This window comes from Ylistrum balloti, unplaced genomic scaffold, assembly GCF_031769215.1.
Source record: "Ylistrum balloti isolate Yb309-2 unplaced genomic scaffold, AGI_CSIRO_Ybal_v1 Utg370416, whole genome shotgun sequence".
Taxonomy (NCBI): Eukaryota; Metazoa; Mollusca; class Bivalvia; order Pectinida; family Pectinidae; genus Ylistrum; species Ylistrum balloti.
Genome location: NW_026782282.1, coordinates 1229564 through 1256910, shown reverse-complemented (window position 1 = coordinate 1256910; position 27347 = coordinate 1229564). Strand labels below are relative to the sequence as shown.

Genomic DNA, 27347 nt, shown 5'->3' with positions numbered 1-27347 from the left:
GTTATGGCCCTTTTGCTTTGTTCATCTTTTTGATTTGCAGATCCTCTCCCTCACTGTTGTCCAATTTCGTTCAAACTTGGTAGACTTTGATATAATTTGATAAAATTCCACTTTTTAGTGGCATCTATATGAGATTGTTTTTATTTCTCGATACAATAATCTGTATCTGTTAGCATGGGACAGGGACATATGGTAACTACCTGTGATATCCTTGTTTAGATACAAACAATGCAAGATCTTACACAACTTAAATCGCTGACAATCTCGTTAATATAGATAAGACGAAAACACGTAAAAAACTACAAAAATATTTTTTGTATTTCAGCATTGCTTTTTTACACAAACAACAACAAATTATCTACAGAGCACAGATTTGATGTAGAATATAATGTCGAATGGATTCACAAGATCATACGAACACCGGACACATCCATCCACAAATGTGGAGTGAGAACATCAAAATAGTAACCAAATATCACAGTTAGCTTCACTTGTTCTGTTTAATTGAATATAAACACCCAGTCTAACAAAGTAAACAAATAGATATCCTGGATTTGGGGATTCATTTGTTTAAAGAAATATACGAAACACGGATCAATTATCATTTGTGGTATCTCGACATATGTTGCCCACTAGTGAATGAAAGAGTATGATAACATTACTTATCTCATAATTGCATTTTAAGAGACAGTAGTACATGTTTTATATCAAACATAAGACAGCATCAAAAGTGCCAACGACTAAGGCAAAGGAAAAAAATATTTTAAAAATTCGCCTGGAAACCCCTGTATATATAGTTAAAAAAATATGACCGTGTTTTGAAGGTAACAGATTTCTGCATTTACTGATTGTTCCGTCACACAATATGAAAACAAGTCAAGGTATGTAGTTTTTAATCACCAGGAATTAATATAGTCGTCAGATTATTATTGGTTCTATGTTTCTCGCAGGTTATGCAAGAATAAATGAATCGAGGTTTTCAATTAAGTATGTTTGATAAAACTGAAAAATATTTCTTTAAAAACAGAAAGAACCATATTTTAACATTTTTCAGATTTTTTTTTTCTTTTCATTTTTTACTTTTCTAATTTTGATTTTTATTACAACACATAATTAGTTGTTTATTTTGATTTAAAATATTTATGATTCCAATTTTTATCAAGTGCATCATTGGGCTGAAATATACAAACCAACAGGTTCCCCTTTCACAGGATCTGTATGTACAAAATCTGCTTTGCTTTACAAATAAAAAAAATTATCACAAAATACACTTTTTCCACTTGAACAACGACTTAAGCGAAATTATTTATCAATGTCCACAAAATCAATTAATTAGACAAATCTGTTAATTAAGGTACAAAATGCTAAGAAGCAAGAACACTAAAAATGCATGGATCATAACACATTTATGACCAATAATGGAAGGATCAATAACAACCTGTGTATGAATCGGTGCGAATCTCATTGTGTTATAGTCAAACATTACTAAGCATGATGGTCATTGTCAATTAACTCTTAGCGACCGCGACATGCGATAGCCTATGTTTACAGAAGTTTGTAACAATATTGTGTACATTTCCGCACTTTCAATCGGCCACAGTATGCACCATGGTATATCACAGTATAAAAATATCTACAGGCAGAGACATTCAGAAACACTATAGTTACTACACTTCTTCATACGGGTAACCCGATGTTCGACTCGTTCCTTGGGCGGATGTGATTAGAGGGGACATTTCTACGGATACACGGTTATTCAAACCATCATGATCCTTGTCCTCGTTATCACTGTCAGAGAAATGAAGCTGTTTCCATGATCTAGGTGAAGCCATCTTGTTAATTTGTTTCTGAGGCCACATCTTTAAGAAATGCTGTTTATTTGATCCTGGATTCGTGAAAAGTGGCACAGCGTCACCATTTTGGTTAAGGTATTGATTGTTGCCAAAGTTGTTCCGTAGAGGGTCGGTATTATCCTGGCCTCTACAAACACATTGGATATCAGACAGCCTGTTGTTATTCCCGGAGAGGGACGGACTCTTAACTGGGCTATCACTTGCGGACAGACGTTTTACTCGGTGACGCTTGTCTTCGCCAATCAACCAATAAGTCAATACTTCACCCTTTCCCTAAAAAAACAATATGGCAAATTCTTTGTAAGATCACCGACATTTAAGAGAATATCATGATATGTTACAAGGTCAGTGCACACAAGGGTGTGGTCAGACTCGCATTAAATGGGAGATCGACACAGTTTCAAACTAATTCAAACAAGACGATTCGGCGAACCACAGTCCCCAACCGAATTTAAGATCATATGCTTAGAATTCTGCTTTTGATCCCATGCTCCAAGTAAGACGTCCAGAGACCAGAGTTTTAGGGATTAGATCTCGGACAAACTTTTTCTTTGATGTAGGTCAAAGACTAAAGTGTGAGTGACCCAGGTGAACCTTTACCCCAAGTATGAAGTTCCAGTGAGTTATTTAAGAGATAGCAGAAGAAAGAATGGACGGACAGGCACAATAGCAAAATTTACTTAAATCTTCCCGTTTCCCATTGAGGACTGATGAAGTTATAAAACATATACCAAAATCAATTATTATAGTTAAAGCTGAACTCAGGAAATTATAGTTAAAAAGGAGCAGAGGATTGGCATCTCAAAGTATATGTCTGTATATAATATACATGCATGATTGTTTGATATCGCGGAAGATATGGCAAACACTCCTGTAGATCGTCACACAAATAACACAGTGCATTAAGTCAATAATATCGACAGCTGAATTATGTTTTAGAAAATATTTGGATAATTTCATCTAGTGATAGATGATACGAACGTGGAAGCAGACTTCAAACATGAATTATGTATGTATCTTATGTTCATAAAAAAGACTTGATTGTCATTTTATAGAAACACGGAAAGCGTTGCCTAGACAGTGAAAGCCCAGATAAATATGATTTTGCCGTTCATAAATACCTTCATTGTAACCATGCCCCGTTCTGTCAGGTGGTAACCGCCCAGATCCTCCAGAAGCATACGTGTTGTGTTCGAACAATGAATCTTCAAGGCTGAAATATTGGTTTTTATCCACATCATTACACAATTCCTGGCAAACATCAAAATAACGATTAAATTATTCTTCAACATACATGTGTTATGTAAATGTTCTATGTGATGCAGTGATATATTCGCACCATTACACACTTAGAAAATATAAAAAACAGGACGTGTTTATGAAACACAGTAACCCCGGTTACAACAAAATTCTGAAGTGGGATCTTCCAAACTTTATTCTGTAAGACATGTGCTAACTGCGTGCACACTTGTGAAACACTTATGTTTTTATTGTGGTAATAATTTGTTTAACATTCCAATTTAGGTCAAAAGGTTACAGTCAAGGTCTTGTATCACCAGAAAGGTCTTGTCAGAAGGTACACACATGCCATATATGAAAGTCATTCCTCTTATGATGCAATAGTTATGACCGATGTTATTTTTTTTCTTCAAATGTGGGGTCAAAGGTCACGGTCAAGGTCACATGGTAAAACAATTCTGTACTACGGAAAGGCCTTGTCACAAGAAACACACGTGTCAAATATGAAAACCCTTCCTCTAGATAAGGGCAAGGTTAAAGTTGACAACACACAGACAGCACAAAAACAATGTGCCCCCGATCTTTCGATCTGGAGGCAACAAAATATTTTTTGACTATACTGAAAACATACTTATCCCGATAAAAGATTGATTTTTTTTCTTTTGCGCAGAATGAAATGATGTGAATATTTTGGTAATCAACCGCTTACCTTCCCCCGTAGATTCCATCCGTGACGCAGTGTTGACTGTATCTCCAAACAGACAGTACCGCGGCATTTTAAGTCCCACCACCCCCGCCACACACGAACCAGAGTGGATTCCTACCCTCAGACGGATTGTGGCATCTGGACGGTGACGGATCTTGAACTTTTTTATGGCGTCCAGCAAATGAAGAGACATTGACGCTATCTCTCCCGCATGATTGATGCCATTCCTCTTTGGCAAACCACTAACAACCATATAGGCATCTCCTATCGTCTCCACTTTGTACACGTCATAGTTCTCAACAATAGAGTCGAATAGTGTATACAAATCATTCAGTAGATTAACAACCTGAAGACAAAACAAAATATACAATGATAAGATGACAACTCCTTACAGGCCAAGTCTATAATAGTCAAAGGATCAAATGGTACACGCCATCAGATTCGCCAAATTGAAAACGATACCAGTTTGAACATCGGCGTAATTCTGAATGAAATCGGTAAGAAATATGGCAGACAAAATAACAACGAGGAAAATAATAATATACCATACTGTCGCCTTTATCAGATTCTCACAAAAATAACTTTCTCATTTTTTTGGGAATCATTTTTTTTCACAGAATTGACTATACTAAAATATCTGGTATTTCTAACTTCAAATAACTCCATAGATGTCAGAAAAAAAGGTTCTAACGAAATTTTAGTTTTCAGAACCTTGCAAATTCTTATTCTATAATACTGATATTTAGTACATGGTACACCAGTCTTGGTCACGTTAATTCCGTTCAGTATAATAGTCACAAGTTTCATTTGCAATCGAATCGAAATTTCATAAACAGGATATAAAACTCTTACTTAGTAAGGAAAACAAATATGTTGTTTGATCGTTATTATATGTACATACTTGCATTGGGGTGCTTTCGGAGGACATGGCGGTAAATCCGCATATATCACTAAAGTAGATCGTCACGGAATCAAACGACTCTGCCTCCACCTCTTTGCCCCGCTTCAATTGTTCTGCAACGTATCTGTCGGAGGAAGATTAAGACCGTCAAAGTAATCTCCCTTTGTTTTGATAGAACAACGATTTGGACATGTTTTCATTTTGCATAAAGATAACTTTCTCGACTGGGTTATTTTTTTCATTAAATGAAGCAATTTAAATTTTCCACGCATGACTGATTATCTTGGATTTTCTCACTTTTAAGGATATAGCTGCAAATGTTAGGGTAAATGAGAAGAAAGCTGCTTCAAAAACACTCTTACTTCGAAGAGTATAATTATTATTGTCTTTATTTCCTCCAAAGATGAAGAGCATTACATACAAATTACAAAATAAATCAACTTGAAAAGCATACAATTAAGGTGGAAATTAATGTAGATTTTACAAATTATGATTATACATTTTCATATTCTTGATAAATTGTTGATTTGTATATATTTTCTGTAAAATATATCCAAAATGTAATTTACAAGAACCTGTTCGGAATTAGAGGGAAATTTAATCATAACCATTGCACTGATATTACTCTCTATACGCCAACTATAAAGGTCATAATGGACCCATAAAGATACTACTATCAGCAGGAGCTTTAATCAGAGTAAAATTTATCAGTCGTTGATCCACAGTCCGATTTAAACATTCCGGTGTCCGGCATCAGGTTTCCGATGTTGCTTTTTACCTTGGCAGCATCTGTTGCAGAAGTTCCTCGGTTTTCTTCTTTTCCTCAATAAGTTGGTCGGTACGTTCTTCCACAACCGCTTCAAGGTTACTCGCATACTTTTCCATGATAGCTATCATATTATCGAAAATATTTGGCTTCCTGTTGGAATATAGAAAATAGAGAAACTTTGAAATAGTCTCTGAATTTTAATCAACATTGATTATTTGTTTCTTTTAAATATATGGTTTATTCACTTTAATCTGAACACGATTTATTACAAATCTAAAAAAAACTGGGAAACATACAGTAGTCCTCAAGAAATAGCAATAACTAAAATTGTTTACGGATGGACGGACCGACGACGGACCAGGGCCGACGGGCGATTTGAAACACGTAGGTCTGTTATATTCATAAAAAAAACTGCTAGACTTTTGTCTTCGAGATTGCAGGTGGTAGACACTCATAAACGTTTAACCCCAATGTGTGCCGTAACCTGAATGTCACGTTTTAATTCATACACTTGTATTTGACGTTCTTTAACATTATCATAATGTGAGAATTACGAAAATTTGACTTTCGAGGTAGTGCACCTCCCCATCATAATTTTGACATTTCTTTTGATCACTTTCAAATTTCCTCAGTAGTCTCCTCGGCTTCCAGATTTAGGCCCCTAGCATTATTGACGAGTCCTAGAAGAACGAAACTGCTGTATGATGTAGTTTGATTGATTGCTTGGCTCGACTGTATCTTACGCTAATTTTTTTATTAAAATTGTTGTCTTGTATAATCTGACATCATCACAGTAATGCGCGACATCTTCAACGAAAAGAAAACCTATCTCACATACAACAATGACGGGAAATCGACGGTTATAGCATTTATTTTAACAGTACATTGTTAGATTGTTTCCTTATCAATTTCCCAAAGTAAGTGTTAAATTATTATACCAAAGACACACAATCGAATAACACATTTTAATTAAAAACTTAGTTAGATACAGTAGGACCGAACCATGAATTACTGAATTTATTTCCTCAATGACTGTAGGTTCAAGGTAAATACTTATTACGAGTACATACATTCCTTTCTGTAACGGTTTCAGTTTTGTTCGGATTGTCTTGAAGTCTGGTCGTTTGATAGGATCTTCGTCCCAACATTCCTTGATCACATCGGTCACAAATTTGGGTGTGGTGTCAAGTTCAGCAAGACGAGGGCGGAAAGGAGGATCGACAGTCGTAGAAGCTACTCGTTTGATTATATCTGTCGCAGTAGAAATAATAAATGTTTTAACATAATAAGCTCATTTATAATTATTATTTCAATATAAGGTTACGAGTATGGATCAAGCTAACGGAAAAAACGACAATTTTATGGGTTTTTTTCGGGCCTAGAAGTAATTTACACACAAGGTACTCAACTCACATGAATCAACTTTATATTATACCAACTGGATACTTCTGTAGAAACTATATTATAGCAATCATAATTCCAATGTTATTATATTGTAATATGTTATATTATATTATGATATTATATTATCATTATATAATATTATTTTATATTATTATATGTATTACCATTTAATATTATATTATAATATCATATGTCATTATTATATTATCATATTATATTGAAAGCCACATTCTTTGCAGTTAATCACATACATAAATTTCTAATTAGTATTATGTTTTCATATTTCTTATATTCATGAAAGATAACACATTACTTATACAGAGCTAACACACCAAAGAAAGTACAAGTACGCAGGTACTTGTTGTATAATGCAACCTTTTGTTTAAAAGACAAGACAACTAGAGTGACATACCTTTGGGAGATAAGGTTGTGTTACCGTATGGTCCTCGTCGGCTGTGTATTTCATACAGAATTATAGCGAATGAATATACATCTCCTGCTTGTGTGCCAGATATCCGACGAAATTTAGTCCTTCGTAAGATCTCAGGAGCTAACCAAAGCAGATCTGATAATTAAAAAAACATAATTATTTATAAGTATCTTTGGCAGACACGGATCTTGTTTTTTATTCGCCGGGGTGTTTCATTGTGTTCTAAAAATTCTAGTCGATTTGGCACTGTATCAGATCAGCTTTTCTGCATATTATCAGACTGCCAAAACCTTAAACTTTATTTAAACTGTGATATAGAAAGTCTGTTTACTTTGTTTATGAGGTTTTCAGTTAAGACCTTTTTGAAGTTACCTCCCTTGAAACAGACGATGAGACTTATGAGAACTTCGTTTATTGCCTTGACCTACGAGAGGCTTTATATGCTTTTTACTGATATTTAAACAGATTTTCAGCTGTGTCGGAGTCTCTGGACAGATACAGCTACGCATTTTTTGCAGTTTATTGGTCCTTTGATCTATGTTATAAATATCTTACTTCTATAGTAAGCGTATTCTTCTAAGTTTTCCTCCGCTCCAGCTACAAATTCGTTAAGCCCGAAATCTGTTATCTTGACCACCCACCGACTGTCCACTACACAATTAGAAGATCTCAGTTTGCCGTGGTATCGAATCTCACTCCCGTGAAGATATATCATTCCCTGGATGTTAAAAGACAAATATTTTTGATAATACAACATTGTAATGGCCGCCTAAAGCAGACAGGAATTTTATATTCATGTAACATTGATTTACGTTACACAAATTAGAAATCTGTTCTATGTAAGAACAAGAAATGGAAAGTATATTCCGCTGTTTTGAATTTCTTTATGCGGCGAAAACAGCATTAATCGCACAGATAAATACAATTGTATCTACAAACAATATTGAAATAACACTTTCAATCTCATATAATTCGAACCTCGTTATCTCGAAGCGGACGGGACCGTGGAAAAACTTGGAGTTATCCGGGTATCCATTTTAAGTTAGCTGAAATGTTCAATGTGACGTTTGGTCGTATCGACGAAGTGCTTCGAATTAAACGGGGTATTCCAGTTATAAGAATTCGATATAACGAAGTTCGATTGTATTCGACTTTAAACATTTGATTTTATGAATTATGAATCACTTATATTGGTATTAGATGACCTGTCGGATCGGTACTTACCCGAAGTATATCAAACACCAGCGACGCTATAAACATACTGTCTAATTGTAGATCATCATTCTCTAAGATGTCCTGTAAAACAGAAATTATTTACAGTTGGACGTTTAAGTACGCACACAATATCTATTTATCAGTTTATAATTAATTCTTGAATGGCTGCTATTAATTTTCACCAAATTTGAGAAATTGAAATATATTGATAAAGATCCGCGTAAAACTTTTGTAGGGATAAAACTGAAATAAATGAGGATCAATTGCGTATGAAAACTTTATCAATATATCACGCTTATAAATATTTTATCTGAAATTATTTGGTACATATACAAATCAAATGGATTCAATATGCCAGTAATGTAAGTACCTGGAGACTGCCCCTCGGACAGTAGGCGGACACGATCAGTATATGTGGGGAATCGATACAAGCTCCGATAAATGGATTGATATTATCGTGACGTAATTCCCTCATCTAAACAAAATATAACACCAATTAGCCAGAAAATATGCATAGAACGTGTATAAAATAGGATATATTTACTAAGATGTCCGTGCAATTGTAAGCTGGAGTTGCCTCCCTTTTGGTTTTCAAGACCCGATGCAAAATTAGATTTGATGACTAACTATATTGTCTTTTCACTATGTGTTTATCTTTTTTCTAAAGCAGAGAAAACATCATCAGTATATTAGACTGCAAAAGTAAAGCAAAAATCATCTTAATGCAAATATGTGTTGATATCTGCCATTAGCATATTTACCAATTTGAGTTCTTTCCTGACATTGCGTGTTAATTCCACATTCTTCTTGTTGACAATGCGAATGGCAGCGATCGTTCCTCTGTACGTTCCGACTTTAGTGAACAATTGTCGGAAGTCGATCTCGTTCTGGGATCCTAATGATATCTGACTTGTAGTTCTTCCCATTCTTGTCTAAAACACGTTCAGAGATGAAAATGTCAAATTTATCGAAACGTTAGAACAGTACTTTACTCAAGTGTTAAGTGTTATAGACTAAAAGGTAATTGACCTTTTTGTTCAAGTTAATGACTGAATTGCGTTACTGGTGCATTACTGATAACTGAATTACTAGAGACACATGTTTAACAATACTTGCATTCCTCAGTTAATATTTAAAGCTTATTTTTATTATGCAGTATGAAAATTGGAGTGTATCATGCTTACTGTTCGCCTCGTCACTAATCTGGTTTTGATTCTTTTATGATAATATCTAGAATTGTCATATATAAACACGAAGGGTCACATCTTTTTAGCAGAAAACGTTTACTCTTCCGTAACACCTGGTTTATTCTCACTGAATGTTCTAATGTTCTCTTGGTTAATTTTGTTTGACCTGTTTGTGTTAAAAAGAGAAAAGTGTTATTACATGCTAACTGTTAATAAGTATTTACATGTTAGTGTATTTAACATGTAAATTTATCTTAGAAATGTCGGGCAGAGTAAAAAGTTTCACAGCTGAGCTTCGAACCTAGTCATAACCGAGTCATTGTTTAACACAACACTGTACCATAAATTATTGACTGTTTGCACCAAATTACATTCCGGTAGTAGTTTGCTTCGTAAGGAAAACGTAGCCGATAAATTTCTGGAATAACTTCAGTGTCGTTTAGAATCTTTGCAATACTGACTCTTTCAAACGCGCAAATGATCGAGTACATGATGAAGCATTTTAAACAAAAATCGCGACCTTTACAGACCGAGGACATTGGAATTTAATAGCAAATATTTCGGCAAGTAAATATTGTACAATGTTCTCGAATGGTCAGGTCACCTAATTAAGTTAATTGGTACTCGGATCAGTCGTTGTATAGTCGCTTTGGTCACGAACATAATAAAAAAATAATATTACGATATAAATACTTATTTAAGTTGGATAATGATTAATTCTCTCTTTGCTTTTCATTATGTTTTTGTTCACGAGTGGTGCGTGACAAACAGGTCCTTAACACCACCACTTTTAAAAAACATTACAATATGATATATCGACATTTCCAGGAGACTTTAGTCATTCAAACCTCTTGTAGCAGCTTTCGATCATTGTGTCCATCACATTTTAAATCCAACGAACGACGGAAAAGAATCTTCAAAATAATTGACGTGCTACTTAATTACGCTCAAGGTTGTCTAATTTAATTCTTGGAAGCCTTCAGCAAAAATGTCTGTGTTCATCATACTTCAGTTTCTGACAAAGTTTCAGTGTTACTCATGTCGACTAATAAACTATTGTTGGATTTGGACTAGTGATGTAATTAATGGCGTTGAAGTGTTTTGTTAATAAAAAGCAAACTGAAAGCGTCGAACTTTGAGCGAGGTACTGTTTTGTAAAAAAAGAAATTAATTTTGTTTCTCTATGCAGCACGTTTGTTCTAGATAACATCAAGAAAACACATAGATGTCCTTGTTATTCATTACATCACACTGTCTGACGCATTACAATAGCGATACATACAAATAACGATTGTGATACTGAAAATGTCTTGTAGTGAAATACATGATCGCTATAGGCGTTAAATTTTCTTGCATATAATGCTCTTAATCTTCTAGCGGTGTTACATTCGCCCTCAAATGGTATATACATAAATATATATTTACATTTAGCTACTCTTTTACGATATAAAGTTGCAAAGGGCGAAACGGGCAAACACTTACCTGCATCGAAAATGACCCCTAAAATTGTATGATGTTCTAGATGCGACGACTTTGCAAATTTAGCAAAACCTCATTTGAACACAATACCTAAAACTTTTGAATACGGCAACATTTTTTTGTTTCTAGACCTCATGGATTTGATCAGATAGGTGAGACTTGAATAAATACGATGAGTCATGTATGATTGCTCCAGCACTGGTTAATGTCACTTACTTCCAATGATTACTCGCAAAAGATAATTCCAAAATTCAAAAGAACTTTAATTTTCCTGCCGTTCTTAGTCACGTAACATTAAGATTATATCTGTACCGTGCCATTGTGTGAATATGGAGTAGTGGATGAACATCCCGTGCAGTTATTTCATGAGAGCTGTACTATAGTTATATCTAACTGTTTGTACAGTCCTTCTTTGATTGTCATTTCAATAAAGTTATGTTATAGTAGAGAGAAATGATTGCTATGTGCCCTATATATGACTAGTTAATCACCGGAAACAATATTCCCAATGAATCACTGTTTTATTTGACAATGAATTTAATTGAACGTCCGTATCCTTAACAATCTAGACCCACCTCGTCAGTCTTGTTTATCATCATTACAACGAACGTTTATTTATCAACTCTTAACAGCAATTTAATCACCCAGCCAGCCAGACAGAATCATCGTTATCGATATATAAACTGCATGCTTTATAACAGCACTTATGAATACAACATTATCGTCTGTTGACGACATTACTGAAACATTTACATTGTTTGCGCATGCGCAAATAGGGAATTAAATTTATTTCATTTATTACTGGGTACTTAGATATTATGTAACAATTGTTAGACTATTTATCGTTTAATGATAACACTGTACCTATCCTCTCTACACCAGTTGTGTTTTAACCGTTGAATTATGTTTTTTACCATTAGTAGAAGTACTTGCCCATATACCTTAGCGTTGACCTCTTGACCGATGAATGTTCAATGTAACACTTTTATGTCACTAGGATATATTTGCGAAAAAACTCGTTTTTTTTTACCTACCTGTAAATAATAGAAGATGCATGCCATATATCAGGTCATTAAGACAAAGTTTTAGATTGATATTTGGTTCTTCTTTATCTAATTCTAAATTTTTAATTAAAGGTATGTATTTTGTACAACCATTGCGATATATCAACTACATCAATGATGACGTCATATTCTGTACAAAAGACACAAATGTGAATAACACCTTTGGTACAATAATATAGAGTTAAATAAAATGTAGCCAAACTGTGATTTAAACTGATTCATCTTTTTAGGACTCATCAGTGATGCTAAGGGCCTAAATATATTCAAATCTAGGGGTGGGGGGCGATTTGGGAAAATCCGAAGTGATCAACAGAAAAGTCAAAATCCAGACGGGAGAGATGTACTATTCTTATGATTAAGTAAATTTACAATTTAACGATTTTTCATGATGTATCTGAAATTCCAATATGTGGCTAAAACATGGATGTGAGAACTTGGAAAGGACTATATAATTCCTTGTTGAAAGGTTAGGTTCGAAAGATTTAGAGTTGAGTCATTCTATTAAATCAATCAAGATATAAGTACACTAACATGAACCAGGGTTTCTGTGTATCTTAATCATATCTCCAAAGTTAATTAACTGATTCGGTGATATTTAAGTCTATACAAACACATCAAGAAAGTGAGTTATTGTTGTCAGAATATCAAATTGGAATAGTTTGAAGTACAATATCAATTTCTGCAGTATTTAGGATGTTGCCGTAATAAACGTGCTGGCAAGAGTAGACATGCTTTTGTCATTAGTCGGGACCCAATTGGCACCGTCTCCCTTATAACTGTTCAATACTGCAGCTAGATGTAATAATGATGTAAGTAGAAAAACCAGAAGCTTACTAACGTGCTAGAATGTCAAGGAAATAGCAGACAAAAATCTGGAAATCCTGTTATGCTGACAGAAAGGGAAGTAATTTATTTCACAATCATTGAAGGTTTGAGAATATTAAAAGACCTTGCTACTAGCGTTATTGAGTAAAGAAAACTAATTACTACAATTCCTTACCCTATTTGTTGACAACATATGGTTCATGGTGCCGCCGAATTGATTTTGCATTGATATATCTTTATAATCTATTTTCCACAGCAGGCTTGCAAGGTCTTGTTCATATCGCCAGTTCCTGGAAACAAAATAGACCTACATACGAATTTGACTCTTCAGCAAATATCAGTATACTATTCTAACACAGTTTTATATTTACTTATGTCGATTTGCATGGTCTTGCTCATATCGCCAGCTTTGAAATCAGACCAGACCTACATACGAATTTGACTCTTGCCTTAAACATCTGACGGATTATACGTCAAAATACACTATTTATCATGTCTCTCACTGATGGTAAGGTGGCAAACACACAGTCCAAATATCTAGTCCCAGATAATAGCATATACGGAGATAGGTAATTATGTTCACTTACTCTTCTATATGGTGATAGACACCACTAGACGTTGTTGATGACAGTAATGTCCATATGTTCAGTAAATAACAATTTACTGCCATTATCTGTTCAAACGTGCGTTCGGTGCGGTGGTACAACTTACGAACTGTTACATGTTGGATTTACAACAAACACGTGGCTTTAAAAGCGCCTTAAACCGAACGAATGGCACTAAGTACAAAAAAACAGCCTTTAGGTTCGTTCGCAATGTCTCAACGTGTAAAGTACGTATATGACGATGGTCATCAAAAAGGATTTAAAAACCCTTTTTTCATTTTTATCCCATTTTAACGTTGAAATTTTTGGTCGATTTTCAAAGTAAACTATAAACACTATAACTATTGGTTTCGCTGTATTTATACTGCATACACAATATATTTTATTCACACTACTAATAATAATAACTTTTTAATAACTGCATGGTAAGCAGCTTCTACCAGAGACGTAATGTATTATAGTAATGTCCAGGGTTATATCATTATAAAACGCCCTTTTTGGGGGGAGGGGGTGGTGGGTAGGGAGCGTTAATTTCATGCAAATTCCAAATATCTCGTATTTTTAAACTGACAAAAACAAGTAATTTTAACACAAACCACTTTTATTGAAGAGACACACAACTAATAGTAAACTGTGAAAAAACCCTCCTACGTCGATTTAAGACATATACGCCATTCGTTTCTTATTGATAAATTTATTCGCACATTTCCAACGAGAGTGAAATAACGCACAGTGATACTAACGATGAACTCTTCAATATGGAAGCATATTAAAGGATGGTTAAACATATTACATCACATATCTTCACGCATCATGGTTTATGTAGAACATCCGATCAATTTAATGGTTTATTGTACAAACTACATCGTGATGACAGATTGTTTGGTTTGAATTCTGTTTCTGTTTGTCATCTATGTATGTTATATATGTATGTCATATAAGTATGTCTTTTGTTCATTCGTGTTTGTGATATATAAAACAGATTGCATTATCCTTTCCTTCAGGATTTCCAGAAGATGGAATTGAGAAAACAAAACCTTGTAGATGGTGTTTATAAAGGTTATCTTAACGGACCGTGTTACACAGATATATATACAGTTTGTCCCTTGACAATCAACAGCGAGATATAAGAGATGATTAAAGATTAAGGAAAAGATCAATATCTTTGACTACATTAGTATATATCAATAGATTAAACAAAACAATATTCTTTTCCTTGACGCAATGACACAAAACAAACCGAAACGCAAACTTGAAAGAAATCGATACAGAATTCATAAAGACGATGGAGTTTTAAAAGTTTTAAATACACCTGTATAATGAACGCGGTCATATGATAAGATGTATATATCTACAAGCTGTGTTCAGTATAAAGGATTGATGAAGCTCTATTTTCTAGAATCAGGTAATGCTACTCTTAAGGGAAACTTTCAATAAAAATTAAGTTGAAACTTGTTTTGTAACGGATAAAATATAGCATTTACAGTTGTCTGTTTACTTTAAGCTTAAGACCATCTTATGGTTTCCTATCCTGATTGAAAAATAGATCTTACCCTCAAAACGTTGTTGACTACGGTAAACTGTTAGTGTTTGTAACATATTCTTTTCTTTGAAATGCACTCGACATACTTTGCGTTAAACTTTTCTTTTTTTTTTTTTGTTAAATTGGTTCATTTTTTTTTTCTAAACTGAAGTTGGTAGGTATGTGCAGTATATACCCTTTAAAAATATTTTCTTGTTTCAAATTGTATTCAATTTCAATTCTTGGCGTTACTCATCTATGTTGTTGAAATTTCTAATTAAACACTTACCTGTATATAAGGATACTGATGATAATGACGATTAGCAGTATACCTCCCGCCACGCCAAATAAAATTTCGGTAGTGTAACCTGTTAACAGAAAACAAATATGAAATCTTCAAGAGCAGAACAGTTAAGACTTTAAGTCCCCTTTGTAATACAATGACAGATGTACTCGACACTCGTCCTTATGCATGATAGTCTCACAGATGTTCAAAGAGGTTTTCTTTTGAAGATATTGTTTACTTGGATTGGATAAGATTTCTATGAAGGGTACTGTGAATGAAGCAGAAGATGCTTACTTTTTCGATACATATTTTAAATATAAGTGCAAATCTTCCAGTCAAATTTTTCTTTCATTTCGCCGATTTCATTCATTATAACTGTCGTCATCATCTTGTTGTTTTTATCAGTGCTTTCGATGTCTTGCACAACAAACACACACTGATCCCACAGACAAATGATGGATGAGAAATACATCGTGTTTGGGGCAAAGACAATGATTCAATTAGATTTTTTCTAATTTCTATTATATATAATTATGTAGTTTCCTTTCAAGAGATCATGGAATTACACATTGTTACTACAAAACATCTATATGTATTTGGTGAAATAATCACAGGACTATGAGATTTGCTGACAAAAATGAGACACGAAGCGCACGTAATCCTATCATTCATCACACGAAGGTGACTTGAGTCCCCTCTCGAAAAGTAGGTCAATACTATGTCTGGTGATCACAATTATACTACAGTTCGGCTTTTCCGCAAAGACATCAACACAGTCTGAAGTCTCATTTTGTTTACAATGTCTTTAATTATTTAACATTTTGTGTATATGTACTTTTGCTAAAAGCTGAATACAATTACCATATTGTCAGGAGGATTCATTGTTGCTTTAGGAATAAGAAGACATTAGTGTGCAAACGACATCTACGTCAAAGCAAACGTATGTATAAATTCAATAAAATAAAAAGACAATACCGACATTTTCAGATAATCTAACAACCCAAATTCGATGAAACAATGCTAACATATGAACAAAAGATTGATTTAGACAAAGACCAGGTGTTCCCGAAGAATAATCGTCTTTTACTTTATTGACAACATGCGCAACGAAAATCTTGGTCAATCCAAGTAAATCATGCCATATACCCAAATGAGAACTAGGTAAACAACTACAGAACCAACAGGAGATATACCGCACAAGGAAACAGAAATAAATCAGTATGACTACATAACTTCCATATTATTTTCATCAACCAGCATCTGTAGTAACCCAGTGTTGTGAGTTTAAGACAAATTGCACGAATATCGTGATATCGGGAACAAGCCCTTGAATATCGAATCAACGACGACATGTCAACACCATAGGTTGAGCATTTGAAAACGCATTGTACTAGTTGCATAAGAACATAGAGCTATGTTTCCTGTTCATCCAACTATCAGGAATATATGAAATTAAAATATTTACATTTATGCTTTGTTTTGGAGAGTCAGAAGTACACGCCATCGAGAATATCAGAAATCAGAAAACAAAACAGAAACGTTATCACAAATAAATATTTCACTGTTTCATTAATTTAATATGTAGTCATCGCGGCGTCCTGCGAGAAACCTTACACCACAAACATTCTAATGAATTCTAATGTTTTATACATTCCTAACGTCATTCAAATCCATTAAATTGTAAAATTACACTGATATTTCGAAGGCGCTAGTTCAATTGTGACATGGGTTTTCAATTATGACGCAAGGAAACGCCCATTCATCATACAGACAAGTCATTATCGTTTAAGAGTGGCAAATCTCTGATAACGGAGAGAAATACGTTTCTGGAATTTATATATGAAATCGACCTGAAGAAACGGATGGTTTCATCACTTGACAGGAAACCAGTTTTACTCCATATAAGAAAACTAGGCTTACTTTTCGGTCTGATGCATTTCTCACGGCGAAATCCACAAGCTGGTTCGTCTACTGGGAGTTTACCATAAGGCCAGTCAAATGATTCTCCGTCATACAAACGGAATTCCTGTCAACCGCCAACAACAGTTAATAAGCTTATATCAGCACAAATAGTGAACAAACGAAACACTGAAAGAAGATTACGAGGGAAGAGTGATGCTAAATCATCGCGTTTAAGGTTTAAAAAATAGACGGTATTATGCCGAGCAAACCCACAATCTTAACGAACGCACATTCGTAACAGATATAAAACCAAAATCATTCGTATCAAAAATAACTTTAAACAATAATGCATTAAGATACAGATAATTGTACAATGAATGACATTTCTCTGTCTACAAACGCTTGAGCAAAGAGCATTTGAATTTTTCCATGAACACTATATAAATGTGTGATATGAGTTCTTTCATCATTTATGAGTCATTGTATGCTGTCGGTATAGTCCATTTAAATAGTATTTTTTATCTCGTTTGCATGACTTTTTCTCTTCAGTATATGTTTGTTATGAATGAACTCCGATTAACATTCTTACTTACAGATAAAGAAGTTGCAGAAAAAAACATTGAAGTTATTTGTGTTGATACAATGAAAAAAAAAATAAATATATACATTTACGACGTCTAATATCATCTAAACAGCAAAATCTATTAAGTTTAAATTTCTAATATTCAAAAGTGTGATCAATACAAAATACATAAACCAACTGTGCTGGATATATTGGAATATATTTGATGTATCGAAGTATTTCCCGCTACCTACCGGAAGCTCGGAAAAATTTTCGTGCAGTTGGAATACGCCGATTGGACTAAGATGCCATACAGTATTGTTGTCAACCAGAACGGACTTCCGGGCGATCAGAGAGAAATTGCCCATGGCATCACCATTTGAGTTGATGCTATTTTCATAGCCCATAGCACCTGAAGTCAGTATGAATGCCAAAAATAGGTTAATGAGGAAATCAATGGGAAAATACCAAGAATAAAAATAATTCGACAATTTATGGATAAATTTGCAGATCTTTTCATCATTAAAATCAAATGTTATGCTAGCGATGCATGTACTATATTTATACGCACGTGCACCATCTGAGTACTTTAGTACTTCTTGGATTTTTTTATACAATATGTAACGGTAAAACTTATCGTGTTTTTTCTGAATATCGTGTTTTTTCTGTATATGAAAATAATGCCGTGCTTTGGTAAAAGTATAAGAAAGATCCCACACGCAATGTAACATGTACATGTTGATGTTGCCCTTAACCCATTGATTACATAACTCTTTTATTTACTGGATCAATACTGACCTTTAAACCAACACAAGATATCACAATTGTCAAAGAAAACAATTTGTGCTTGTCAGTCAGAATTATTATTCTAAAAAGGGAAATTCGTATTTTATATGGACGCAATGTAAAAACAAAAAATTATATGAAAATGGTTACCTTGGGTAAAACAAACATTACATTTTAGTTTGACTTCTGCGAGTCATTCTGAATTTGCATGAAGCATTCATTGTATCTCAAAACTTACTTTTGTAGGTTTTAAATTTGAGCTTTGACGCAACCAAAGTACCATCCTTTGGATCGCCCCCTTCGATCAAAACCTCATGAACAGCACGTGCATATAACCATACTGCGTCATAGAGGAATGCAGCTTCCGGTGGAATCTAGAATTACAGCAATAGATGACACTTAAATGATGGGTGATCCTTTTTTTCTTTTTCTATTTTTTAAACGAAACGAACAAATACATTATAATACAGATTCAAGTTTCTAATGATTGCAAATCAGCCAAAGACATGGTTTGTGTACGTCACAGTTAGCATACATTTCATAAATTGATGCATTTGAACAGCCCTTAATCGCCGATTGGAGCACATCTCTATAGAATCAGGCAAAAAAAATGAACGATTGAGAGAATATTGTTTTCAATATAACCGATTGTGTCTTTTAAGGTTTGTTTTAAATTTCGTCATAGATCACTTATGGCTAAGAGTTCGTCTTTTTATTATGTTCACAGCAGGATACTCAGGAAATACCTCTCTTGTTTGACGTGTAGAGCATTGACACAGGCAAAGGCATTCGGGTTTTTGACGTGTTTGAATTTATAATGCATGGTTACAATGAAGCTTGTCAAAGCGTGTGAATCTGAGTTTGTCGACTATCAAATACAGACTGACTTCCACTGTTTTTATCCAAGTTGACAAATCCCTTGACAAGAAAAAACACCCCTTGACAATAAAAAAAAACACCCCTTGACAATAAAAAAACACCCCTTGCACCATTCACAGTAATATCTGATTAATGCAACGAAATATCATTAAATTATTTCATATTGCATTGGATTAGTTGGATTGTATAAAATTTAGAAATAAGTACATTACCTTTAGATAACTGATAATGCTCCAATACAAAATGTATTGCATTAATCAATTCAATTTAATCTCATCCAAGATACTAAGATGACATAATTCTCACACACTTTAGTTATGAAATCATTCAATTATAGAACAAAAATTAACAACCCCAGATGACGTAATACAGTTAAATAAAGTACTGCTACTTTACAATTGGTCAAGAAGACAGCTATCTGCTATTGAGAATGGATTGCCAATCATGTCATCTGATAATGTATTTCAGAATCACTCAATCAAAAACACAACGAAGAAAATACCGACTCTCCAAGAGAATCAAAACCTCAATTTAGATGAAATTAAGGCAAAATATGAATAAAAAATAGTGATACGAAGACTCTTGAAAAAGTACAAGCGAGTAAGACCAAGTTCTCTGGAAGGTTAAGCGTCTGTTGCTTCACAGACGACGCCCACTATGTGAATCTCGGTCAATTCAAGTATAAACTGTCACGTTCTCAAATGAGAATTAGGTTAGCAACCTCGTAACCACCAGACATAATCACGTTTCTCATACTTCTTAATGAAAAGCTGTCCCTATTGATTTCGTTTTATGAGAATATCTTGGTAAAATCTGTCGTGTCCATCGTTTATAATACTGTGGGTTTATACGATGGAAATGCGTTAATTAACTTCTTGGTAATGAAAGGCAAGACAACGTCTATATGTCTGAAAGTGAAATTGAAGGCGTTTGCACGTTATTCGTGACCTGCTTTGATACGCTCGTCGATAAATTCAGCCGCATATGATATAATATGAGCTCATTACCGCCGATTAATAATTTGAAAACAAGTCAAACTCATCCTCTACCTATTGCAACATAGACAAAATTTCAATAACAGCTTTGGCGAATGTGTCTTGCTGCATGTAATCAATAGCGGATCGAATGAGAAAAGAAATTGGTCTATCGATGGTTATTCAATCTTCATAAAGCATGTCTGATGAGTTCAAATAACGTACGAAAAAATAAAGGACAGAAATATATTGCTACGAAACAATAATGATACCAATCATTGCTCATCATCATGGCGAAGTGATACTACGTTTATTCCGTTATTGTCTAGGTAGGTGTTTCGGATAATGTTTTCTGTATTATATATAATGGGTATATGTAAAGACTCACACGTTTCTCGTCTGCTTTTCGTATCTATCACATCGACAAATGATTGGTCGGTTAAATGGTTGACTGGAAGTTTGCTTATATTTCATGTTGTATGGAAGGATTATACCACTTTATCCTCCAGAGTTTATACACGTAGAAATTGAAACTAGTGGGATATCAGATAATTAGAAAAGCGGCAAAGCCTCGCCAAACGTGCAAGACATTAGGAAGTAGTCACTTTTCATCTAGATCAATTCGATTCTTGCATACAATCAGTGAATATACGGTACATGGTCATTATTTGGCGCTGGACGACAAGACATTTTCGATACAAGGTTCATCTCTGGAGGCCCCGAGAGCAAGCGACGGTCGACGTATTGATGTTGCTCTTTTGTATGGTCCAGATATTTAGAGTAATGACCACAGCTGTAAATTGACAGTTCCTTATGTGTAGACCATATCTATGAAAACTGACCACACTTAATAATTGACAAGAGGATGGAATAACTACATTAACGATTGATATATCTGTGATCACTGACTGAACTTGCTAAGGGTCAAATGACAGATTTATTTTTTGTGTGATTGCTATATATGGTTGTATCGACCCTGATGTTTAAAGTAGGTATACAATTTTTACAGAATACATTTCATGATACATAATTGAATTCAGTGTGAATTTCGAAAATCAATAAATATTTTCTTTGTTTTATATCCACTTCGTTTAACCTACATCAGATTTCGAATCAGTATTTGGTTAAAGTGCTAGTCTCCTAGCGTTCCTTCCAGCCAAATTAAGTTAGGATTTTGTCCTGTATTTTGACGCAATTACACATCTTGACATGCAGTCTGCAAAACTACAGATAAGTAATCCCACTATTTCTGATTAGATACTTACTATTTTAAGAGTGTAGTTCTTCAGCGGGTTAATATAATTAAAAGGCGGCAACTCAAGGTAGTGATTAACCTTTTCAGAAAACTCCATATACTCCTGATACACTGGAGGTGACTGAAGTACTCCCATGAAATATCGGAAAGCCCTCACACTTGTCAAGGACACATTACTGGAGAAGATACCTGTTAAAAACAAATGATATTCCAACGTAATAAAAAAATTCCAAATGCTTAGAATTTTTTTTTTTTTTCATTTTCAAACCAAATTCCAATATTAAATCTGAACCTTTACAATGTCTTAATCTTGTACTTCGTTAAGATTACCCATGGAAAACGTTCCTACAACTAAACTTTGCCTTTGTGTTTATTATTTTTGAGGTAAAACCGTGGTTAAATGGGTATGTCAGGAAGTATTCGGTCTGATACTCAGTGATTGTACAAAAGACACTCAAGAGAATAGCATCCTTTGATACAAATTTAGAGTTAAGTATATTAGAGCCAAACAATGAATTAAAATGCATCATACAGCTGTTTCGTTCGCCTAGGAATAGTCAGTGATACTATATAATGCAGCTGTTTCGTCCTTCTAGGACTCGTCAGTGATGCTCAGGGCTAAATCTAGAAATCTAGAAGGCAACCGAGGAAAATTCAAAGAGATCTCGTAAGAAAGTAAAAATCAAGACGGGGAGGTGCACTAGTACCAAAATTAAATAAATTTCGTAAATTTCTCATCTCGGTTATTTTGTAACAGCGTTAAGTATATGCATTTATTCAAAACCGTTAAGTTTCGTATCAAATTTTGACCAATGGGCTATCAGTCTACATTAAATGTGCCGTATGACCATACATTTCGTCACTCCACAATCATTTAATTACAATTACAATATAACTTTGACCATTGAAAAAAAATTGACGGAGAATGAGACTAGCATGCTGCAAACATAAAGAGCATTTTTCGTTCTGTAGTGTTTAAAGTGCTGACGTGAACAGAGTAGAATGATTTCCTTCCTTTCCGACATGTAATAGGATGATGCCGAAGAAGAAGTCTTACAAAACTTTGCCAACAACCATAATTCTAGACCAAAATATGCCGTATACTCAGACAAAAAATAAGCCTGCTGTTTTTCTTTAAATCAATCCTTGAAAGTTTCATAAAACCCACAAAATTAGCATCTTTAAACTTCGAGACGGTCGTCTCCGTTTGTTACTTCATACCATTACAGTTAAATTTTACACCTTTAATCTGCTTTATTAAGTTTTTAATTTAAACAGATATCGTTAGCCTCTATGACACGTACTGCAGCCCTCGTGAAGGCGGATATGAGTGAAATTGTTAAGATAATGTTGCATCATCGATTACCGTTAAAGACAAGATGGAGAAAATGTTGGGAACCCCATTAAGACATAAAGATATTCATACGGAATTCACACTCTATTCTTTTTGTCCAACCAATACTTCAGCAACGTTCAACCTTCCGCATATGGCAATGTTGAAATAAACTAGTTTTTTATCAAAGGAAATACCGAGATAATGAAAAGCTTTCAGCGAAAAAAACATTTACGGGAACATCAAACTCGTACGATACGGGAAATTGATTCCCGGAGTCTGGAAACCTCAACAGTACAATGCACTGCCATTAAGATGAATCGGATTAAAGACATTGTAAATTAAGATAAATTAATGCTGCTAAGAAAATCATGTCCCAATAGAACCCTGGAGACAAACGCAACTCAGTTGAATTATCAACTTTGAGAGTCTAGAATGCAACAGAGTGTGTTCCGTGATAAGACCGCTATGAAATGACCTATATATTACAATCACCGCAGGAATTATATCGGTACGATTCCTCTTTTTATGTTCCATTGTGGTTTGTCGACACGACTAATCGCTGTTTATTGGGCCTTGTAAAGATATCCCTTGAACTGAAGCAAGTTTCGTATTTCTGCAAATTTATCTTTATTCCCCCCACCCCCGTATCAACCCCAGATTTTATGGATTTACACAAGATAACATGTGTGATAAGTCTTCAAAACAATGCGTTAGATAATAATACAATCTTTGATAATTACCACGTCATTTTATACATGCATGTCTACAATTACTAGGGGCATCCTGTTCAATCGGTACAATGTACCTGGTATTTTTTCAGTGTGCAAAGTACAACACATGACGAATGAAGTAACAAAACTTTGGCCAAGAAATAGTTTTTTTCTTACCGAAACGGGTCTCTCGATCCCATACGATAAAGCAAAGTCAAGAAACCTGATCATTATTGTCGGATTATAAGCAGTGGTGTATCCAAAACTATGCTTTCCCTCTCTGAACAGTCTTCATTAACACTTACTATAATATACTTATCAGTTGACGTTGGGAAATAATCTTGTGATATCACACTCACCTTTGATGATTTGCTGAGGGTCGTTCTGGTCATATTGGCCGAGAGTGACCCCGACGACGTAATACTCGCCAGTATCCAGTAAGCCGCGGTCATATAGGTGATCCATCAGACCGATAAAGTCATAGAATTGACCTAACATTACGTAAACTGGAAAAAGAAGAAAAAAATGCCATTGGTGATCAATTGGTCTCATTTCCATAACTTAGTTACTGTAATGCATTATCATGCCAAGTGATATACATTGCTTATTGTTTTGAATAGAAAATATCGGTCGTCAGAAAGGAATGAAGATTCGTATTGATATGATATGAGAATACTGTAAATCACTTATATTTCGCGTGTGGTTTATTTTCGCATTAATGCTCAAGGAGAGCCAATCGCGAATTCGAATCCCTTTTTTGTATATATAAATAATAATCCATCAATCGCAAATTTAATGTCATTTCTAGATCATCGTTCGCGATATCAAATATTCGCGAATATGTCTGAAGAGGTTAGTTCGCAAAATAAAATGTTCGCGAAATTTAAGTAATTTACAGTAGCATTATGAGGTAACCAGATTTAAAACAAACAAACAAACGATGTTTTTGCTATAGCGGGTAATAAAACCACGTGCTTTCTTAACATGCACATTCGAGTAGAACATATGTGTTTTTCTTTGAAATCTATTGAATTATAACGCTAGGGTATCTCTGGATGTTGATATTATTGCGAGCAGTCTGTTTTTCTCGGTCCCATCCTACGTTTCAAACGTTAGACCGATAGCTAGCTCCACTGACGATTGCAAGACTTAAAAACAGCTGAATAATGCAGTTTTATTCATTTGCTTCTACTGAATCAACTCTTTAATTTGTAATCAACTCGTTCTTCACTTGTTTGTCTTTCAAACAATTCTCAATACGTGAGGTATGCTGTTTTATAATGACCTTTTTTAAACTTATTTATTCACTTGTCAGAAACCATCAGAGAATTATAATCATAAATATATTTACGCAGTTGCAACGTTTAAACTCATGTAAGTGTATTTGTATCCGCATATTAAAACCTTGAATCGGTGCAACAGGACTATGTTTCGCAGATGCAGTGATTGAATCTGACAAAAGTGAGTGTAGCACATGATAAGTTCGCCCAGTATTAAATGCAGTGCTGACTGACGTATGAAAGCAAGCACCAGACTGGTGCTCAAATAAACCAGACACTGCTAGGGCTTGGCTATCAAAGGAGAGCAGGGAATGATTACACAAATGCTTTACCGGACACGATACGATAGTACTCTAGCTCTAGAAACGTTGACAATTTCGTGTCGGTCGTTTTGTTCGATTGCGTCGAATGTATGAAACTGTTTCTTTCCCGTGGTCATTAATGATTGTGCGGTCTTCGATGTCCTGATCTCGTAAATGTTGATAACTGGAATAGCCAGACACTCAGATATTGATGTTATCCAATCCCATTACTAGTTTTATTTCATTTTACTTCCAAGTCTGTGATTCTTATTCCGTGCATTTGACTCTTCAGTTCTGTCAATCTTATAACGATTTAACACACAGGACGACCACAAAATCCTTGCCACCAAGCGTTGCTTGATAAGATCAATCCGAGTTAAAATATAAACATTGTTTATGAAAAAAACGTTCTACTCCCACGAGAGTCCTTAAAGAAGGATAGTCTACCATTGTAGGATTGATCATCATCAATGTCATTCTTGTTTGTACTCTACTGTGTTGAAATTGTAAACAATTTGGTGGTTTGTTAAGTCAGTTACGCACCATTAAATGAAGTTTCGTTATTAAAGTTGACAGCATTAAGATGTTTAAAGAACATCTCTGGACAGAAAATAAAATTTTGATTTTTTTTTTTAAAAACATAAATGCCTTTATCTTCTTTATATAGAACAGCATTATACATTAACAGTCCATGACACCTTAATACAGAAATAGCCCAGTTGTCTATAAATGTCTGAAGTTTTTCGTCTGGTTACGTGATAAGCATGAACATACATGTTTAATGTCAAGGGCAGATAATCCTCAATCACAACTCTTGTAAACCGCGTCACTGATTTGGTGATGTTGACCAAGTTATGTTATCTGAAACACACGCGTTTCACACAAACATATTAAAACTGTCTTTATTACAGCGGTTTGCCGATAACCTCTTAGACTTTTCGCTAAAATTCTTTCAGACGTTTCTTGTCGTTTTTTTTATTGTTATCTTGAAAAAAAGTCAAAACAGATTTAATGTGTTCCTGAAGACCTGCACGAATTGTCAGTCAAGGTCGTAACGCTGAAGATAACCAGTGTTGAACTATATCGTTCTTTATTCGTTCCTTACTTTTTTCCCCGGAATAACCCAACCTTTAAGCAAAAAAGATGTTTATGTATGGAAAATTCAAAAAAGGAAAATTATTTTCTCTTTATATTCCATGTTTTTAATGGAGGAGTATATGTAAATAAAAGTATTTTCCGTATCACATCTCGTTGAGATGCATTAATCTGGATTTAAGGAGCAGGAAAAACACGTCGTTGTTTTGTGATACCAAACAATTTTCAATATTTGCATAATAATCTAAACCTAGAGCTGAACGTTCCCAATTAAAACATACTTCATTAAAAAAAATCTTGAGGTCAACCAAATTAACACATACAACCACAATCCTTTATCTCTTTCGGAAAGAGCTGATTTGAAATGTATAGGAATTTTTGTACGGTTTCTGCAAGTGGATATGGTTAGATAGGACTTAATTTGAAATGAATTAGTCAACACGCCTGTCTTAATCAAAGAAGTACAATGAGATATGAAAAGATTCCCTACGATAAATGCCTGTCTCTTTCGTGTCATAACGCGCTGAGACAACAAAGGCATCCCGAAATTCTTCAGCTATCATTTAGATCAACGCGTCTTTCGTGGTTCTTATATCACAAAACAACTGATGATCTAGGATAGATCTACAGTGTTTCAAACTAATGAGGCCAATCATTAAATCTAGGACGGAACTCAGCAGTTATTTTCGTTGTAAAAATAGCAAAAAAATCTTTGACAGAATAGAATATGTACCTCGATTAAATCGGTGGCAGAAAAAGCCCGGAGGAAAACAGACTTCTC

The 27347-nt window shown here is 34.5% G+C and overlaps 1 protein-coding gene across 2 annotated transcripts in view; it reads right to left on the bottom strand.

Annotated features, from left to right (window-relative positions):
* Positions 1 to 297: 297 nt before the first annotated feature.
* LOC132554528 (guanylate cyclase 32E-like) overlaps positions 298 to 27347 on the bottom strand; it is a 56145-nt gene continuing 29095 nt past the window's right edge. For both annotated transcript variants that reach the window (XM_060218849.1, XM_060218850.1), the window contains exons 5-22: positions 24249 to 24395; positions 21854 to 22032; positions 18974 to 19109; positions 18204 to 18361; positions 17406 to 17511; positions 15489 to 15567; positions 13248 to 13362; positions 9279 to 9449; positions 8888 to 8992; positions 8527 to 8598; positions 7858 to 8020; positions 7285 to 7437; positions 6539 to 6719; positions 5478 to 5618; positions 4700 to 4823; positions 3802 to 4144; positions 2975 to 3066; positions 298 to 2126 (exon numbers count right to left, since the gene is read on the bottom strand). In XM_060218849.1, the coding sequence (XP_060074832.1) occupies positions 1668 to 2126; positions 2975 to 3066; positions 3802 to 4144; positions 4700 to 4823; positions 5478 to 5618; positions 6539 to 6719; positions 7285 to 7437; positions 7858 to 8020; positions 8527 to 8598; positions 8888 to 8992; positions 9279 to 9449; positions 13248 to 13362; positions 15489 to 15567; positions 17406 to 17511; positions 18204 to 18361; positions 18974 to 19109; positions 21854 to 22032; positions 24249 to 24395 (2924 nt within the window). In that variant the 3' untranslated portion in view covers positions 298 to 1667. The remainder of the gene's footprint in view (positions 2127 to 2974; positions 3067 to 3801; positions 4145 to 4699; positions 4824 to 5477; positions 5619 to 6538; positions 6720 to 7284; positions 7438 to 7857; positions 8021 to 8526; positions 8599 to 8887; positions 8993 to 9278; positions 9450 to 13247; positions 13363 to 15488; positions 15568 to 17405; positions 17512 to 18203; positions 18362 to 18973; positions 19110 to 21853; positions 22033 to 24248; positions 24396 to 27347) is intronic.